The sequence below is a fragment of the Scophthalmus maximus genome, chromosome 10, assembly GCF_022379125.1.
Source record: "Scophthalmus maximus strain ysfricsl-2021 chromosome 10, ASM2237912v1, whole genome shotgun sequence".
NCBI lineage: Eukaryota > Metazoa > Chordata > Actinopteri > Pleuronectiformes > Scophthalmidae > Scophthalmus > Scophthalmus maximus.
In genome coordinates, this window is record NC_061524.1 from 19,618,083 (window position 1) to 19,637,792 (window position 19,710).

Below are 19,710 nucleotides of genomic sequence, written 5' to 3' on the forward strand. Positions count from 1 at the left end.
CACCTGCAGGGGACCAGAGAGACAGACAGGCGATGCTCACCGACAGCAGGGACGGTCCCTCCCACACCGTTCGGGCCTGGAATCGAACCGAAGACCGCAGACGCCGCCTGAGTCGCCGCAGCTGCCTGGGCTGCTACCGCCTGCTGCTGCATCTGTCTGTGGCACTGCCGCAGGTCGAACACCTGGAGAGACAGACAGACAGGCGAGTGGGTAAAAACAAGCAGAACAGTCAGGGCTTAGCAACAGAAGTCCCTATTATTTCTTGTGACAGTCTGACTGATTACTGTCGCTCAGCAGAGTGTCGTCTGCGTACAGACGTACTCACCTTGATATAAGCTCCCGGGTAGATCTTATGAACTCCGTCTCCGGGCGCCCGGCCGGCCTCTCGATCCAGGTAGAGACTCTGAATGAACACAGAGTGGTCGCTAAGGCAACGCATCCAGATGTCCCCCTCCCCCCGACACTCCAGCTGAACCCCCCGACCGATGTGGAGCCTGCCCGGAGACAAGACGCGGTGGAAGGATGAGGGACGCGGGGGGTTTGGGAGCCCTGCCCCTCACCTGCAGGCGGACCTCACCTGGCACGGTGGCTGGCGGCGGTGCGGTGGACGTTGCTCAGCTGTCCAAGACAGAAACGGTCTCCTCCCGAAGGGTCCACGTATCCGTCCACCGTCACCAGGGGACAGCTGGACTGGACCTTGAACATCTCCCCGACCTGGACGTCCAACTCAAAGTAGGAGATTGAGCACCAGAACTCTGGACCTGGGAGATGGCGGGGACAGAGTGAGACCGAGCCCTGCGGGTCGGACGAGAGGACGTTTGAATGTTTGATACCTGGGTGGTTGGACACCGGTTGTGGATACGGAGCAGTGCAGTGATGCTGTGACCCTGCAGGGAGAAACACTCACACTCAGGATCATGTCATAGTCATTGTATTACAGTATTTTACATGGTAACATGGTGTCATACAGAAGTGAGTATTGGGGGCGTGGTGATGGTGATGGAGTGGTGGCTGCTGGTGGCTCCGCCCACTCTGTAGAGGTCCTGCGGAGCTGTAGGGGGCGGGGCTGTTACCTGTCCATGAGGCTGCAGAGACACAGGTGTGTCATTATTGTACTGTTACTTATATCACTACTGCTGATACTGCAAATACTGGTACTTCTACTGAAATCACTTTGACGACTGTTGCTACTGATTGCTACTACTCCCACCCTCCCACACAGTACCAGTTTGGGGGGGGGCTGTTGTACTCGCCGTTCTGCTGGTGTGGTGAGCTGGGTGTGGCAGGGAAGGGAGTCTGAGGGGTGTGGGGAGGGTTTGGTTTGGGCGGCGAGGCCTGACCCTCGTGGTTCTGCGGCAGGGCGGTCTGAAGGAGACCCTGGCCCTCGTCGCAGACACCCACGCCCCCATTGGCCCCGCCCCCACCCCCCCTGCTGACAGACATGGAGCTGCTGCCTGCAGGAGAGACCACAGAGTTGACAGTGGGTCATGACGACCACAAGCTCACTACGACTTTATCATAAGAACTGTGTTTGAAAGTGACCTGGAGGATCCAGAGGCATGCTGGGAAAGATGCTGACAGGGCAGGGCTGGTTGTAGATGTCAGAGTGGGGGGGCAAGTCGATCTGCAGACAGTCCTGAATGAACTCCTCCTTTATCAGAAACTGAGGACCTGAGAGAAGACTCTGATGGATTAGAAGTTACAGGAATAGACAGCAGCAGTGTCATCACAGACACAACGTGAAGCTAAGCTACGTAAAGCTGTGTTACATGAAGCTAAGCTATGCAAATCTGTGTTTAATAAAGCTACGTGTGAAGCTGCATTACATGAAGCTACATTACATGAAGCTAAGCTACGTGAAGCTAAGCTACGTGAAGCTACGTTACATGAAGCTACATTACATGAAGCTGCGCTACGTGAAACTGCGTTATTGAAGTTGCGTTACTTGTAGCTAACCTATGCGAAGCTGCGTTTAATAAAGCTACTTGTGAAGCTGTGTTACATGAAGCTACATTACATGAAGCTGGGCTACGTGAAGCTGCTTTTAATAAAGCTACATGACATTAAGCTGCGTTACATGAAGCTTAGCTATGCGAAGTGGTGCTACATGCAAAACACATGACATGAAGCTATGCTACACGAAGATAAGTGACCTGATGTGAAGCTGGGTTACATGAAGTGACATTAGATGATGCTAAGCTACGTGAAGCTGCATTACATGATGCTAAGCTGCATTTTTAGAAAACATCATAGTACAGAAACAGCACTACTGAAGGTTACCAACGACCTTCTCATGGCCTCAGACAGTGGATATGTTTCTATTCTCGTCCTTTTAGATCTTAGTGCTGCATTTGATACCATCGATCACAAAATTCTGTTACAGAGACTAGAACAAAGTGGGATTAAAGGAATAGCACTAGAATGGTTTAAGTCCTACTTATCTGATAGATTTCAGTTTGTTAACGTTAATAACAAATCTTCCATTCATACAAAAGTGAGACATGGAGTACCACAAGGTTCTGTACTGGGACCGATACTTTTCACTCTATATATACTTCCTTTAGGCAATATTATAAGAAAACGCCGCATCAATTTCCATTGCTACGCTGATGATACCCAGCTGTATTTATCTATAAAGCCAGATGAAACTAATCAGGTCGACAAACTTCTGGATTGTCTTAAAGACATAAAACGCCTGGATGACTTATAATTTTTTACTTCTAAACTCAGAAAAAACTGAGGTCATTATACTCGGCCCTAAACACCTCAGAGAAACATTATCTGATCATATAGTTACTTTGGATGGCATTACCTTGGCCTCCAGCTCTACTGTGAGAAACCTTGGAGTTACCTTTGACCAGGACATGTCCTTTGACTCACACATAAAACAAGTCTCTAGGACAGCCTTCTTTCACCTGCGCAATATCAAGAACATTAGAAACATCCTCTCTCAAAAGGATGCTGAAAAACTAGTCCATGCTTTTGTTACTTCTAGACTGGACTACTGTAATTCATGACTGTCAGGATGTTCCCCAATAAGTCTGTGAAAAGACTTCAGCTAATCCAAAATGCCGCAGCTCGAGTTCTGACAGGAACTAGAAAAAGAGATCATATTTCTCCAGTGTTAGAATCTCTGCATTGGCTTCCTGTAAAATTCAGAATAGAATTCAAAATACTGCTCCTAACATACAAAGCCCTTAATAATCAAGCTCCATCATATCTTACAGAGCTCCTAGTTTCATATTATCCCAATAGATCACTTCGCTCTGTAAATGCAGGACTACTTGTGGTTCCCAGAGTCTGTAAAAGTAGAATGGGAGGCAGAGCCTTCAGCCACCAGGCTCCTCTCCTCTGGAACCAGCTCCCAGTTTGTGTCAGGGATGCAGATACCCTGTCTACATTTAAAGTTAAACTTAAAACCTTCCTTTTTGATAAAGCTTATAGTTAGAACTGCTCAGGTGTTTAATAAACCATTTCTTTATTATGCTGTTATAGGCCTAGACTGCTGGGGGAACTTATATCATGAGCATCTTTCTCCCTCTCCCGTTCTCTCCTTCTCCCTCTTTCTCTCCCTTTATATCTCTCTCCTTCTCCCACCTTTTCAATCTCTCTCTCTCTCTCTCTGCCCCCATGTATCTACATTACATGTCACTAACTCTGTTTTCTCTCTCCCCTAGTAGATCTGACCCCAGATCTGCAGGATCCAAACCCGTCATTATTATTATTACTATCATTATTATTAATAACATCATTGTATTTATAAGTATCAGTTTTCACTAATTATAAGTATCAGTCTGGTAGAAATTAAAGCAACTGTTATACTACCCCCCCATCCCCCGATATGTTTACAGTACATGTCACTAACCCTGTTTGTGTTTTCTATCTCTCCTAGTGTATCTCTGACCCCAGAGCTGCAGGACCCAAACCCCTCATTATTATTATTGCTATTATTAATATTAATATTAATATCATCACTAATAATGACAACAACATAATTGTATTTTTTAATTATAAGTATCAGTCTGGTAGAGATTACAGCGGCGGTTGTACAACTGTCCTCTCTCTCTTCTCTCCTACTGTCTCTCCTCCCACCCTCTTTCTGCCCACCTCTCCTCTCTTCCTCCTCTCTCTCCTCACCCCAACCGGTCGAGACAGAAGCTCCGCCCACAACTGAGTCTGGTTCTGTCAGAGATTTCTTCCTGTTAAAAGGGAGTTTTTTCTCTCCACCGTCGCCAAGTGCTTTGCTCATTGTGGGATTTGTTGGGTTTTCCCTGTAATATTGTAATATTGACCTCACTATGTAAAGTGCCTTGAGACAATGTATGTTGTGATATGGCGCTATACAAATAAAATTGAATTGAATTGAATGTGGTGAAGCTAAGGGATGTGAAGCTACGTGACATGAAGCTAAGCTACATGAAGCTAGATGACATGAATATAAGCTACGTGAAGCTACATTACCTGAAGCTAAGCTACATGAATCTGACTTACAGTGTCTTATGACTGTTAGCGATTTGAGGAGCAGGAGGTTCTGTTGGTTTGTGACACCATCTTGTGTCATCAGGTGAGACTGCAGTTACTGTATCTGTGTCAGGTGTTCCAGACAACACAGTGTTGTGAACATGGACAGGTGAGAGACAGACAGGGGTCTTTACCTGAGGTGGCGGGCGACGCCACCCTCTCATAGTGGTAGGGGTTCACACACACGCTGTCATACTTAAGGTCGAACGCAAACTGACAGAACTTGACATGTTTCAGCTCGTTCTTATGGAGGTCGGGCCAACGCCACAGACGGGCGTAGATCACGTGAGGGAACCCCTTCCTCCCTGCTACCTGAGAGACACACAGGTGAGAGACAAACAGACAGGTGAGAGACAGACTGACAGGTAAGAGACAGACAGACAGGTGAGAGACAGACTGACAGACGGGCGTAGATCACGTGAGGGAACCCCTTCCTCCCTGCTACCTGAGAGACACACAGGTGAGAGACAAACAGACAGGTGAGAGACAGACTGACAGGTAAGAGACAGACAGACAGGTGAGAGACAGACTGACAGACAGGCGTTGATCACGTGAGGGAACCCCTTCCTCCCTGCTACCTGAGAGACACACAGGTGAGAGACAAACAGACAGGTGAGAGACAGACTGACAGGTAAGAGACAGACAGACAGGTGAGAGACAGACTGACAGACGGGCGTAGATCACGTGAGGGAACCCCTTCCTCCCTGCTACCTGAGAGACACACAGGTGAGAGACAAACAGACAGGTGAGAGACAGACTGACAGGTAAGAGACAGACAGACAGGTGAGAGACAGACTGACAGACAGGCGTTGATCACGTGAGGGAACCCCTTCCTCCCTGCTACCTGAGAGACACACAGGTGAGAGACAAACAGACAGGTGAGAGACAGACTGACAGGTAAGAGACAGACAGACAGGTGAGAGACAGACTGACAGACAGGCGTTGATCACGTGAGGGAACCCCTTCCTCCCTGCTACCTGAGAGACACACAGGTGAGAGACAAACAGACAGGTGAGAGACAGACTGACAGGTAAGAGACAGACAGACAGGTGAGAGACAGACTGACAGACAGGCGTTGATCACGTGAGGGAACCCCTTCCTCCCTGCTACCTGAGAGACACACAGGTGAGAGACAAACAGACAGGTGAGAGACAGACTGACAGGTAAGAGACAGACAGACAGGTGAGAGACAGACTGACAGACAGGCGTTGATCACGTGAGGGAACCCCTTCCTCCCTGCTACCTGAGAGACACACAGGTGAGAGACAAACAGACAGGTGAGAGACAGACTGACAGGTAAGAGACAGACAGACAGGTGAGAGACAGACTGACAGACAGGCGTTGATCACGTGAGGGAACCCCTTCCTCCCTGCTACCTGAGAGACACACAGGTGAGAGACAAACAGACAGGTGAGAGACAGACTGACAGGTAAGAGACAGACAGACAGGTGAGAGACAGACTGACAGACAGGCGTTGATCACGTGAGGAAACCCCTTCCTCCCTGCTACCTGAGAGACACACAGGTGAGAGACAAACAGACAGACAGACAGACAGGCAGACAGACAGAGAGACAGACAGGTGAGAGACAGACAGACAGATAGACAGACATACAGGTGAGAGACAGACAGAGATGCTAAGAGACAGACAGACAGACAGGTGAAACAAGAAACATCCTTCTTGGAACTTTAAATAAACTCTGTGAGAACAGACTGAGTCATCCTGAGCAGAGAAAAACTGTGTGCGTGTGTGCGCGCGAGTGTGTGCGTGTGTGCGTGACACTGCAGACAAAACACACAGATTATAATAATATGATGATGTCATAATTACACAGCTCTCACAGGTCACGTTCCTTCAACACTTGAAGATGGGCGTGTCTGACGATTGCTTACAACCACTCAGAGTTCTCCGCTCGGTGCACACGTGAAGGGTGAGGTGATTGATACCTGCAGCCGCCCGTCCAGCGTCCTCTGGATGGTGACACAGCCGCTGGGCTGGAGGCCACGGGTGGTGACGGAGGTGATGAGGTCATCGAGCTCCTCCTTCTTCTCCTTCAGCTTCTTCACCAGGCTCTCGATCGCCCGCTTGGCGAAGCCCTCGTTCTCTCCGCCCTGTCGGTGACACATCAGACTGTGGACGATACTGAGGCACGCGTCACTGCTGCTGGGGGCAGAGCCACGCCCCGACATGGTCACCTGGGGGAGACTGTATATAAAGACGATCAGCAACTGTATATGAAGACGATCACTGACTGTATATAAAGATGATCACTGACTGTAGATAAAGACGATCAGCAACTGTATATGAAGACGATCAGAGACTGTATATAAAGACGATCTGCGACATTATATGAAGACCATCAGCGACTGTATATAAAGACCATCAGCGACTGTATATAAAGACCATCAGTAACTGTATATAAAGACGATCTGCGACTGTATATAAAGACCATCAGCGACTGTATATAAAGACCATCAGTAACTGTATATAAAGACGATCTGCGACTGTATATAAAGACCATCAGCGACTGTATATAAAGACCATCAGCGACTGTATATAAAGACCATCAGTAACTGTATATAAAAACTATCAGCGACTGTATATAAAGATAAGCGACTGCATATGAAGACGATCTCTGACTGTATATAAAGACGATAAGCGACTGTATATGGAGACGATCACTGACTGTATATGAAGACGATCACTGACTGCATATGAAGACGATCACTGACTGTATATGACAACGATAAGCGACTGTATATAAAGACGATCACTGACTTTATTTGAAGACGATCAGCGACCGTATATAAAGACGATCAGCGACTGTATATGAAGACCATCAGGGACTGTTTATGTTTTAATATTCTCATTATATGGATAACTGATCTTCTGATCACAAATCAATAACATCATGTATCACGTCTGTGATTATTCATCTGATCTCTGATCAGTTTCTAACCTTCAGTTAATACTGTCAGTCAAATGTCCATATTCAGACAGACAGACAGGCAGGTTCCTATATAGTCAGACAGACAGACAGACAGACAGGCAGGAGGGTTGGTAGACAGTGAGACAGACAGGTTGGTAGACAGACCAAGAGTCAGTCAGTCAGACAGACAGTCAGTCAGTCAGTCAGTCAGACAGGTTGGTAGACAGACAGACAGACAGGGAGACAGACAGGTTCGTAGACAGACAGACAGACAGACAGGCAGACAGACAGATTGGTAGACAGACAGACAGACAGACAGGTTTGTAGACAGACAGACAGTGAGTCTGTCAGACAGAAAGGCAAACAGACAGACAGACAGGTGAGACAGACAGACAGGCAGTAAGACCGACAGACAGAAAGGCAGGCCGGTTGGTAGACATTGAGACAGACAGGTTGGTAGACAGACAGACAGGCAGTACGACAGACAGACAGAAAGGCAGGCAGGTTGGTAGACATTGAGACAGACAGGTTGGTAGACAGACAGACAGGCAGTAAGACAGACAGACAGAAAGGCAGGCAGGTTGGTAGACATTGAGACAGACAGGTTGGTAGACAGACAGACAGGCAACAAGACCGACAGACAGAAAGGCAGGCAGGTTGGTAGACATTGAGACAGACAGGTTGGTAGACAGACAGACAGGCAGTAAGACAGACAGACAGAAAGGCAGGCAGGTTGGTAGACATTGAGACAGACAGGTTGGTAGACAGACAGACAGGCAGTAAGACAGACAGACAGAAAGGCAGGCAGGTTGGTAGACATTGAGACAGACAGGTTGGTAGACAGACAGACAGGCAGTAAGACAGACAGACAGAAAGGCAGGCAGGTTGGTAGACATTGAGACAGACAGGTTGGTAGACAGACAGACAGGCAGTAAGACCGACAGACAGAAAGGCAGGCAGGTTGGTAGACATTGAGACAGACACGTCGGCTCCACTCACCGGGACTCGGGGCTCTCCGTTCGGATGTGATCCTCTGTCCGTGTGCGTGTCCTCCGTCTGCTCCAGACTGTCTGCGCGCCGGGGGGGGGGGGGGGGGGGGGGGGGCCTGTGTCATGCCCGAGCCGACAGCCAGACATAACAGGAAGTCATCTGATGTCTGACCTTATACAATAAGACCAGCTGGTCACAGTCAGACAGCTTCACCTGGTGTGTTCAGGTACAGTCCGTCACACACACACACACACACACACACACAAACACACACACATTACAAAGTGTAAATATCACATTCCTGCGTAAAAATCAAAAGTACATTATAAAATATAAAGTACAAAGAAGAAACAAATCTACATTCCGCTTTTATTTTGAAGGCTGAAGCCGGAAATGCTTTTCCCGCTGTTTATTTTGACGTTCTGCTGAAAGTTTGTTTGTGCTCGTGACTTCTGCAAAAGTGTGAGAGCCAATCACAGCTCTCTTCTGTGTGTGTTTGTGTGTGTGTGTGTGTGCGCGCGCTTGCGTGCTTGGTTGCCCCTGGTTACTAAGGGATGTCAGATCAACGGTGAGCCTTCAGCGCCATCTCGTGGTGAAAAGGCCGAAGAGATATTTTTCATATATATATGTTTCACAATATGTTTCATATATAAATATATATGTTAATATATATGAAACGCTTATATATATATATGAACATATATATAAATATTAACATATCTACATATATATTTATATAAATATATATGAAATATATATTTATATAAATATTAACATTGAACAACTGATGATCACTCACCAAACTGATGAGAGAAACGCTGTCATGTTTTCATCTATTTTAATATCAACGTACAGGACGAACATCGTCTTCCTCTTCATACTTACTTCATACATACTTTTTACCTCAAATAGAAATAATAAAGAGACGACAAAGGAAATATTTTCTATGTCTTCATGTCCTGGTTACTCCAACTGGTCCTGAAGCTGGTCGGCTGGTCAGAGGTCAGAGGTCAGAGGTCAGAGGTCAGAGGCTTGCAGCAGGAGGAGACAAAGAGAACTGTCAGTCGTCTGAGGACTCATCAGAGGTCAAACAAACATATCTGTCACTCTAATCTCTCACCTGTCTGCAGGTTGTCCCTGGCTCCGCCCCTCCATCAGATCCACATCTGATGGAAAGCCAATCCCAGGAGGAGCACTGGAGTCACCTGACCAATCCCTGCAGCCTGAGAGAGATCACACAGAGGTCACTGCGACAAACGTCTACATATATCTGTCCACTGAGATGTTTGATTCAGGGCGTCACGGTGGTCCAGTGGGTCACACTGTCGCCTCACAGCAACAACCAACCAGGGTCTTACAGAGGTTACAGACTGTCTGTCTGTATCTGTCTGTCTGTCTGTCTGTCTGTATCTGTATCTGTCTGTCTGTCTGTCTGTCTGTCTGTCTGTCTGTATCTGTATCTGTCTGTCTGTCTGTCTGTCTGTCTGTCTGTCTGTCTGTATCTGTATCTATATCTATATCTGTCTGTCTGTCTGTCTGTCTGTCTGTATCTGTCTGTCTGTCTGTCTGTCTGTATCTGTCTGTCTGTATCTGTCTGTCTGTCTGTCTGTCTGTCTGTATCTGTCTGTCTGTCTATATCTGTGTGTCTGTCTGTATCTGTATCTGTCTGTCTGTATCTGTGTGTCTGTCTTTCTGTCTGTATCTGTATCTGTCTGTCTGTCTGTCTGTATCTGTCTGTCTGTGTATGTCTGTATCTGTATCTGTATCTGTATCTGTCTGTCTGTGTCTGTGTCTGTATCTGTATCTGTATCTGTATCTGTATCTGTATCTGTCTGTCTGTCTATATCTGTGTCTGTTTGTCTGTCTGTCTGTCTGTATCTGTCTGTATCTGTCTGTCTGTCTCTATCTGTCTGTCTGTCTGTATCTGTGTGTCTCTATCTGTCTGTCTGTCTGTCTGTATCTGTGTGTCTGTCTGTCTGTCTGTATCTGTATCTGTATCTGTCTGTCTGTGTCTGTCTGTCTGTCTGTCTGTCTGTCCGTATCTGTATCTCTCTGTCTGTGTCTGTATCTGTCTGTCTGTCTATATCTGTGTGTCTCTATCTGTCTGTCTGTCTGTCTGTCTGTCTGTATCTGTATGTCTGCGTGTGTGTATCTGTCTGTATCCGTGTATTTGTCTGTCTGTCTGATTGTCTGTCTGTATCTGTTTGTCTGTGTGTGTGTATCTGTCTGTATCTGTCTGTCTGACTGTCTGTCTGTCTGTGTCTTTCTGTATCTGTCTGTCTGTCTGACTGTCTCTGTGTCTGTCTGTCTGTCTTTGTCTATCTGTCTGTCTGTCTGTCTTTCCGTCTGTCTGTATACAGTATGTCTGTCTGCCTGTCTGTCTGTATCTGTATCTGTATCTGTTTGTCTGTCTGACTGTCTGTCTGTATCTGTATGTCTGTCTGTATCTGTCTGTGTGTGTATCTGTCAGTCTGTCTGTTTGTCTGTCTGTATCTGTCTGTCTGTGTGTGTGTATCTGTCTGTATCTGTCTGTCTGACTGTCTGTCTGTCTGTCTGTCTGTCTGTCTGTCTGACTGTCTGTCTGTGTCTGTCTGTATCTATCTGTCTGACTGTCTCTGTATCTGTCTGTCTGTCTTTGTCTATCTGTCTGTCCGTCTGTCTGTATACAGTATGTCTGTCTGTCTGTCTGTCTGTCTGTCTGTGTCTGTGTCTGTCTGTCTGTGTCTGTCTGTATCTGTCTGTCTGTCTGACTGTCTCTGTGTCTGTCTGTCTTTCTCTATCTGTCTGTCTGTCTGTATACAGTATGTCTGTCTGCCTGTCTGCCTGTATCTGTATCTGTATCTGTATCTGTATCTGTCTGTCTTTGTCTATCTGTCTGTCCGTCTGTCTGTATCTGTCTGTCTGTCTGACTGTCTCTGTGTCTGTCTGTCTTTGTCTATCTGTCTCACTCCGGACTTCATAAATTCCATAAATTCCAGTGACTGCAGGACACAGAGATACTGTAGTTAGTAACTTATACTCCTGATACTGCAGAACTGATACTGTAGTTAGTACCTAATACTCCTGATACCTCAGTACTAATACTGCTGTTAGTACCTAATACTCCTGATACTGCAGTCCTGATACAGTAGTTAGTACCTAATACTCCTGATACTGCAGTACTGATACTGTAGTTAGTACCAAATACTCCTGATACCCCAGTACTGATACTGTAGTTAGTACCTAATACTCCTGATACCGCAGTACTGATATTTTAGTTAGTACATAATACTCCTGATACCGCAGTACTGATACTGTAGTTATAACTAATACTCCTGATACCGCAGTCCTGATACTGTAGTTAGTACCTAATACTCCTGATATTAATATTATCATTATCTAATACCCCTGATACCTAAGCACTGATACTGTAGTTAGTACCTAATACTCCTGATATTATTATTATTATTATCTGATACCCCTGATACCTCAGCACTGATACTGTAGTTAGTACCTAATACTCCTGATACCGCAGTCCTGATACTGTAATTAGTACCTAATACTCCTGATACCTCAGTACTGTTACCGCCGTTAGTACCTAATACCCCTGATACCTCAGCACTGATACTGTAGTTAGTACCTAATACTCCTGATACCACAGTACTGTTACCGCCGTTAGTACCTAATACCCCTGATACCTCAGCACTGATACTGTAGTTAGTACCTAATACTCCTAATACCGCAGTCCTGATACTGTAATTAGTACCTAATACTCCTGATACCGCAGTCCTGATACTGTAATTAGTACCTAATACTCCTGATATTATTATTATTATTATTATCTAATACCCCTGATACCTCAGCACTGATACTGTAGTTAGTACCTAATACTCCTGATATTATTATTATTATTATTTAATACCCCTGATACCTCAGCACTGATACTGTAGTTAGTACCTAATACTCCTGATACCACAGTCCTGATACTGTAATTAGTACCTAATACTCCTGATACCACAGTACTGATACTGCTGTTACCGTAGTTGTAGTCGAATTCTCATGCTCAGGGAAACAGAACCTGCTCTTTAATCAGCCTAAAAGGTCACATGACCTCCACCCGACGACTCTCCACCTCCAGAATCAAACTCCGTCCCTGATGTTTGCCTGCAGCGCAAACATCAGGGACGGTTTATAAACCGTGATAAACTGTGATTCGGTTTATATAAATAAAGTTTGACTTTAACGTCTGAGCTGCATATGTGTGGAATTAGTTTGTAAGTCACTTCCTGTTCTTTTCTGATTCAAGTGTCTTTAGTTTTTGATCAGCAGGTTCTCTGTGGGAACCAGAAACCTAAAGTTTGATGTTTTGGTAAATTCAAATTCAAAGTGTTGTTTTAATTCAAAATGGATCATTTACCCTCTCTTATGAATATTCAGTTACATGTCTGTGGATGCTTTCTCTCTGCAGCGAGACATTCTGACTTGTCGCCACCTGCAGTGACACGTTGGCTCGGCTGAAATGTGTGTAACCAAGACAACGAGAAGACTCGTATTTTGATGTTTGATCACATCAGCCGATAAAGTTTCATGATTCAACAGGACGAGGAGCACTGTGGTCCAGTGTTATCATTCCTGATGATATATCCAGTATTATGGTCATGTGTTAAACTATTAGGACCCCCTCACGACTTTTAGAACCTCCTCACAACCGTAAGAACGTCCTCACAACCGTTAGAACCTCCTCACAACTTTTGGAACCGCCTCATGACCGTTAGAACCTCCTCACAACTGTAAGAGCCTCCTCACAACCGTAAAAACCTCCTCACGACTTTTAGAAACTTCTCACAACAGTTATAACCTCCTCACGATCGTAAAAACCTCCTCACAACCGTAAGAACCTCCTCTTGACAGTTAAAACCTCCTCACAACTGTAAGAACCTCCTCACAACTGTAAAAACCTCCTCACAACTTTTAGAAACTCCTCACAACTGTTATAACCTCCTCACGACTGTTACAAACCTCCTCACAACCATTAAAACCTCCTCACGACTGTTAGAACCTCCTCACAACTTTTGGAACCTCCTCATGACCGTAAGAACCTCCTCACAACTGTAAGAGCCTCCTCACAACCGTAAAAACCTCCTCACGACTTTTAGAAACTTCTCACAACAGTTATAACCTCCTCACGATCGTAAAAACCTCCTCACAACCGTAAGAACCTCCTCTTGACAGTTAAAACCTCCTCACAACTGTAAGAACCTCCTCACACCTTTTAGAACCTCCTCACAACTGTAAGAACATCCTTACAACCGTTAGAAACTCCTCAGGACCATTTCAAATGTCCTCAGGACCGTTAGAACCTCCTCACAACTTTTAAAACCTCCTCACAACTGTTAGAACCTCCTCACAACCATTAGAACCTCCTCACAACTGTTAAAACCTCCCCATGACTGTTAGAATCCTCTCACAACTGTTAGAACCTCCTCACAATTGCCAAAACTTCCTCACGACCATTAGAACCTCCTCACGCCTTTTAGAACCTCCTCACAACTGTTAGAACCTTCTTACAACCGTTAGAACCTCCTCAGGACTGTTACAAATCTCTTCACGACCGTTAGAACCCCTTAACGACTGTTAAAACGTCCTCGGAACTGTTAGAACTTCCTTACAACCGTTAGAACCTCCTCACAACCGTTAGAACCTCCTCACAACCATTAAAACCTCCCCACTACTGTTAGAACCTCCCCACGACCATTAGAACTTCCTCACGACTTTTAGAAACCCCTCACAACTGTTATAACCTCCTCATGATCGTAAAAAGCTCCTCACAACCATAATAACCTCCTCTCGACTGTTAAAACCTCCTCGCAACTTTTAGAACTTCCTTACAACCGTTAGAACCTCCTCACAACCGTTACAACTTCCTCACAACCGTAAGAACCTCCTCTCGACTGTTAAAACCTCCTCACAACAGTTAAAACCTCCTCACAACTGTAAGAACCTCCCCACAATCGTTAAAACCTCCTCACGACCATTAAAACCTCCTCACGCCTTTTAGAACCTCCTCAAAACTGTTAGAACCTCCTTACAACCGTGAGAACCTCCTCACAACTGTTAGAACCTCCCCATGACTGTTAGAATCCTCTCACTACTTTTAGAACCTCCTCACGACTGTTAGAACCTCGTCACAACAGTTAAAACCTCCTCACAACTGTAAGAACCTCCCCGCAATCGTTAAAAACTCCTCACGGCCATTAAAACCTCCTCACGCCTTTAAGAACCTCCTCACAACTGTTAGAACCTCCTTACAATCAAGGGAACCTCCTCACCACCATAAAAACCTCCTCACGACTGTTAGAACCAGCTCACAACTTCTAGAACCTCCTCACGACTGTTAGAACATCCTCAGGACCGTTACAAACCTCCTCACAACCGATAGAACCACTTCACGACTGTTAAAACCTCCTCACAACTGTTAGAGCCTCCTCACAACCGTTAGAACCTCCTCACAACCATTAAAACCTCCTCACAACTGTAAGAGCCTCCTCACAACCGTAAAAACCTCCTCACGACTTTTAGAAACTTCTCACAACAGTTATAACCTCCTCACGATCGTAAAAACCTCCTCACAACCGTAAGAACCTCCTCTTGACAGTTAAAACCTCCTCACAACTGTAAGAACCTCCTCACACCTTTTAGAACCTCCTCACAACTGTAAGAACCTCCTCACGACCATTAAAACCTCCTCACGCCTTTTAGAACCTCCTCAAAACTGTTATAACCTCCTTACAACCGTGAGAACCTCCTCACAACTGTTAGAACCTCCCCATGACTGTTAGAATCCTCTCACTACTTTTAGAACCTCCTCACGACTGTTAGAACCTCGTCACAACAGTTAAAACCTCCTCACAACTGTAAGAACCTCCCCGCAATCGTTAAAACCTCCTCACGGCCATTAAAACCTCCTCACGCCTTTAAGAACCTCCTCACAACTGTTAGAACCTCCTTACAATCAAGGGAACCTCCTCACCACCATAAAAACCTCCTCACGACTGTTAGAACCAGCTCACAACTTCTAGAACCTCCTCACGACTGTTAGAACATCCTCAGGACCGTTACAAACCTCCTCACAACCGATAGAACCACTTCACGACTGTTAAAACCTCCTCACAACTGTTAGAGCCTCCTCACAACCGCTAGAACCTCCTCACAACCATTAAAACCTCCTCACAACTGTTAGAGCCTCCTCACAACCGTTAGAACCTCCTCACAACCATTAAAACCTCCTCACAACTGTAAGAACCTCCTCACAACCGTTAGAGCCTCCTCACGACTGTTAGAACCTCCTCACAACCATTAAAACCTCCTCACAACTGTAAGAACCTCCTCACAACCGTTAGAGCCTCCTCACGACTGTTAGAACCTCCCCATGACTGATAGAACCTCCTCACAACTGTAAGAAACTCCTCACAATCGTTAGAACCTCCTCACGACCGCTAGAACCTCCTCACAATCGCTAAAACCTCCTCACGACCATTAGAACCTCCTCACGCCTTTTAGAACCTCCTCACAACTGTTAGAACCCCCTTACAACCGTAAGAACCTCCTCAGGACCATTACAAACCTCCTCAAGATCGTTAGAACCTCCTCACAACTTTTAAAACCTCCTCACAACTGTAAGAACCTCTTCACAACCATTAGAACATCCTCACAATTGTTAGAACCTCCCCATGACTGTTAGAATCCTCTCACAACTGTTAGAACCTCCTCAAAATTGCTAAAACCTCCTCACGACCATTAGAACCTCCTCACGCCTTGTAGAATCTCCTCACAACTGTTAGAACCTCCTTACAACCGTTAGAACCTCCTCAGGACCGTAACAAACCTCCTCAGGACCGTTACAAACCTCCTCATGACCGTTAGAACCCCTTTACGACTGTTAAAACCTCCTCGCAACTGTTAGAACTTCCTTACAACCGTTAGAACCTCCTCACAACCGTTAGAACCTCCTCACAACCATTAAAACCTCCCCACTAGTGTTAGAACCTCCCCACGACCGTTAGAACTTCCTCACGACTTTTAGAAACCCCTCACAACTGTTATAACCTCCTCATGATCGTAAAAACCTCCTCACAACCGTAAGAACCTCCTCACGACTGTTAGAACCTCCCCTTGATCGTTAGAACCTACTCACGACTGTTAGAACCTCCTCACAATCATTAGAACCTCCTCACAACAGTTAAAACCTCCTCACAACTGTAAGAACCTCCCCACAATCGTTAAAACCTCATCACGACCATTAAAACCTCCTCACGCCTTTTAGAACTTCCTCACAACTGTTAGAACCTCCTTACAACCGTGAGAACCTCCTCACGACTGTAAGAACCTCCCCATGACTGTTAGAATCCTCTCACTACTTTTAGAACCTCCTCACGACTGTTAGAACCTCCTCACAACAGTTAAAACCTCCTCACAACTGTAAGAACCTCCCCACAATCATGAAAACCTCCTCATGATCGTAAAAACCTCCTCACAACCGTAAGAACCTCCTCTTGACAGTTAAAACCTCCTCATGATCGTAAAAACCTCCTCACAACCGTAAGAGCCTCCTCTTGACAGTTAAAACCTCCTCACAACCGTAAGAACCTCCTCTTGACAGTTAAAACCTCCTCATGATCATAAAAACCTCCTCACAACCGTAAGAACCTCCTCTTGACAGTTAAAACCTCCTCACAACTGTAAGAACCTCCTCACAACCGTAAAAACCTCCTCACAACTTTTAGAAACTCCTCACAACTGTTATAACCTCCTCACGACTGTTACAAACCTCCTCACAACCATTAAAACCTCCTCACGACTGTTAGAACCTCCCCATGATTGTAAGAATCCTCTCACAACTGTTAGAATCTCCTCACAATCGCTAAAACCTCCTCACGACCATTAGAACCTCCTCACGCCTTTTAGAACCTCCTCACAACTGTAAGAACCTCCTTACAACCGTTAGAACCTCCTCAGGACTGTAAGAACCTCCCCATGACTGTTAGAATCCTCTCACTACTTTTAGAACCTCCTCACGAATGTTAGAACCTCATCACAACAGTTAAAACCTCCTCACAACTGTAAGAACCTCCCCACAATCATTAAAACCTCCTCATGATCATAAAAACCTCCTCACAACCGTAAGAACCTCCTCTTGACAGTTAAAACCTCCTCACAACTGTAAGAACCTCCTCACAACCGTAAAAACCTCCTCACAACTTTTAGAAACTCCTCACAACTCTTATAACCTCCTCACGACTGTTACAAACCTCCTCACAACCATTAAAACCTCCTCACGACTGTTAGAACCTCCCCATGATTGTAAGAATCCTCTCACAACTGTTAGAATCTCCTCACAATCGCTAAAACCTCCTCACGACCATTAGAACCTCCTCACGCCTTTTAAAAACCTCCTCACAACTGTAAGAACCTCCTTACAACCTTTAGAACCTCCTCTCGACTGTTAAAACCTCCTCACAACTGTAAGAACCTCCTCACACCTTTTAGAACCTCCTCACAACTGTAAGAACCTCCTCACGACCATTAAAACCTCCTCACGCCTTTTAGAACCTCCTCAAAACTGTTATAACCTCCTTACAACCGTGAGAACCTCCTCACAACTGTTAGAACCTCCCCATGACTGTTAGAATCCTCTCACTACTTTTAGAACCTCCTCACGACTGTTAGAACCTCGTCACAACAGTTAAAACCTCCTCACAACTGTAAGAACCTCCCCGCAATCGTTAAAACCTCCTCACGGCCATTAAAACCTCCTCACGCCTTTAAGAACCTCCTCACAACTGTTAGAACCTCCTTACAATCAAGGGAACCTCCTCACCACCATAAAAACCTCCTCACGACTGTTAGAACCAGCTCACAACTTCTAGAACCTCCTCACGACTGTTAGAACATCCTCAGGACCGTTACAAACCTCCTCACAACCGATAGAACCACTTCACGACTGTTAAAACCTCCTCACAACTGTTAGAGCCTCCTCACAACCGCTAGAACCTCCTCAGGACAATTAGAACCTCCTCACAACCATTAAAACCTCCTCACGACCATTAGAACCTCCTCACGCCTTTTAGAACCTCCTCACAACTGTAAGAACCTCCTTACAACCGTTAGAAACTCCTCAGGACCGTTACAAACCTCCTCACAACCGATAGAACCACTTCACGACTGTTAAAAGCTCATCACAACTGTTAGAGCCTCCTCACAACCATTAGAACCTCCTCACAACCATTAAAACCTCCTCACCACTGTAAGAACCTCCTCACAACCGTTAGAACCTCCTCACGACTGTTAGAACCTCCCCATGACTGATAGAACCTCCTCACCACTTTTAGAACCTCCTCACAATCATTAGAACCTCCTCACAACAGTTAAAACCTCCTCACAATCGTTAGAACCTCCTCATGGCCGCTAGAACCTCCTTACAACTGTTAAAACTTCACGACTTTTAGAACCTCCTCACAACTGTAAGAACCTCCTCACAACCGTTTGGACCTCCTCACAACCATTAAAACCTCCCCACGAATGTTAGAACCTCCCCATGACTGCTAGAACCTCCTAACGACTGTTAGAACCTCCCCATGACTGTTAGAACCTCCTCCCGACATTTAGAACCTCCTCACGACCGTTAGAACCTCCTCACGACTGTTAAAACCTCACGACTTTTAGAACCTCCTCACGACCGTTAGAACCTCCTCACGACCGTCAGAACCCCCTCACAACTGTTAGAACATGTTCACAATCGTAAGAACCTCTTCACGACTGTTAGAACCGCCTCACGACCGTTAGAACCTCCTCACGACTGTTAGAACCTCCTTACCACTATTAGAACCTCCTCATGTTTTAAGATTCTTCCTCTTGATTCGGCCGATTGATCGATCAGGTTTTGTTATCTGGCCTGATCGGACTACAGGCAGAGGTCAGAGGTCGGAGGTCACTCACCACAGCAGGTCGACATCAGTAGAACAAACCAGAGAGAGAGAGAGAGCAACACGTTCATCCTGGACAAGAGACACACACACTGACTGAGGAGAGAGAGAGAGAGAGGGGGGGGGGGGCGTGTCCTCTCACAGTGGTTTAACCCTTTAGTGGCTTCAGCTCCATTCAAACACAGAACTTTATTTAAAATGTGAAGAGAATGGGACGGACAACAGGAGAAGGTGACGTGTTCCATCAGCTGTGTGGAAGCGGAGGAACAGCGCTCTTCTGGACTTTGGTTCCTCGTTTGCGTTCTCGTTGT

General features: G+C 45.8%; 1 protein-coding gene across 2 annotated transcripts in view; it reads right to left on the minus strand.

The window, feature by feature from the left end:
- The window catches only part of LOC118285476 (mothers against decapentaplegic homolog 4-like), a 28,570-nt gene that overhangs the window by 4,603 nt on the left and 4,257 nt on the right, over window positions 1-19,710 (minus strand). Inside the window, exons 1-13 of one of the 2 annotated variants that reach the window (XM_047334774.1) lie at window positions 19,413-19,522; window positions 9,559-9,661; window positions 9,342-9,469; window positions 8,448-8,651; window positions 6,466-6,724; window positions 4,656-4,833; window positions 1,543-1,671; window positions 1,254-1,454; window positions 969-1,085; window positions 834-887; window positions 578-761; window positions 326-494; window positions 41-182 (exon numbers count right to left, since the gene is read on the minus strand). In XM_047334774.1, coding sequence (XP_047190730.1) covers window positions 41-182; window positions 326-494; window positions 578-761; window positions 834-887; window positions 969-1,085; window positions 1,254-1,454; window positions 1,543-1,671; window positions 4,656-4,833; window positions 6,466-6,724; window positions 8,448-8,584 — 1,570 coding nt within the window. In that variant the 5' untranslated portion in view covers window positions 8,585-8,651; window positions 9,342-9,469; window positions 9,559-9,661; window positions 19,413-19,522. Of the gene's footprint in view, window positions 1-40; window positions 183-325; window positions 495-577; window positions 762-833; window positions 888-968; window positions 1,086-1,253; window positions 1,455-1,542; window positions 1,672-4,655; window positions 4,834-6,465; window positions 6,725-8,447; window positions 9,470-9,558; window positions 9,662-19,412; window positions 19,523-19,710 lie in introns of those variants that run through there. The other variant, XM_047334773.1, reaches the window with a different exon arrangement.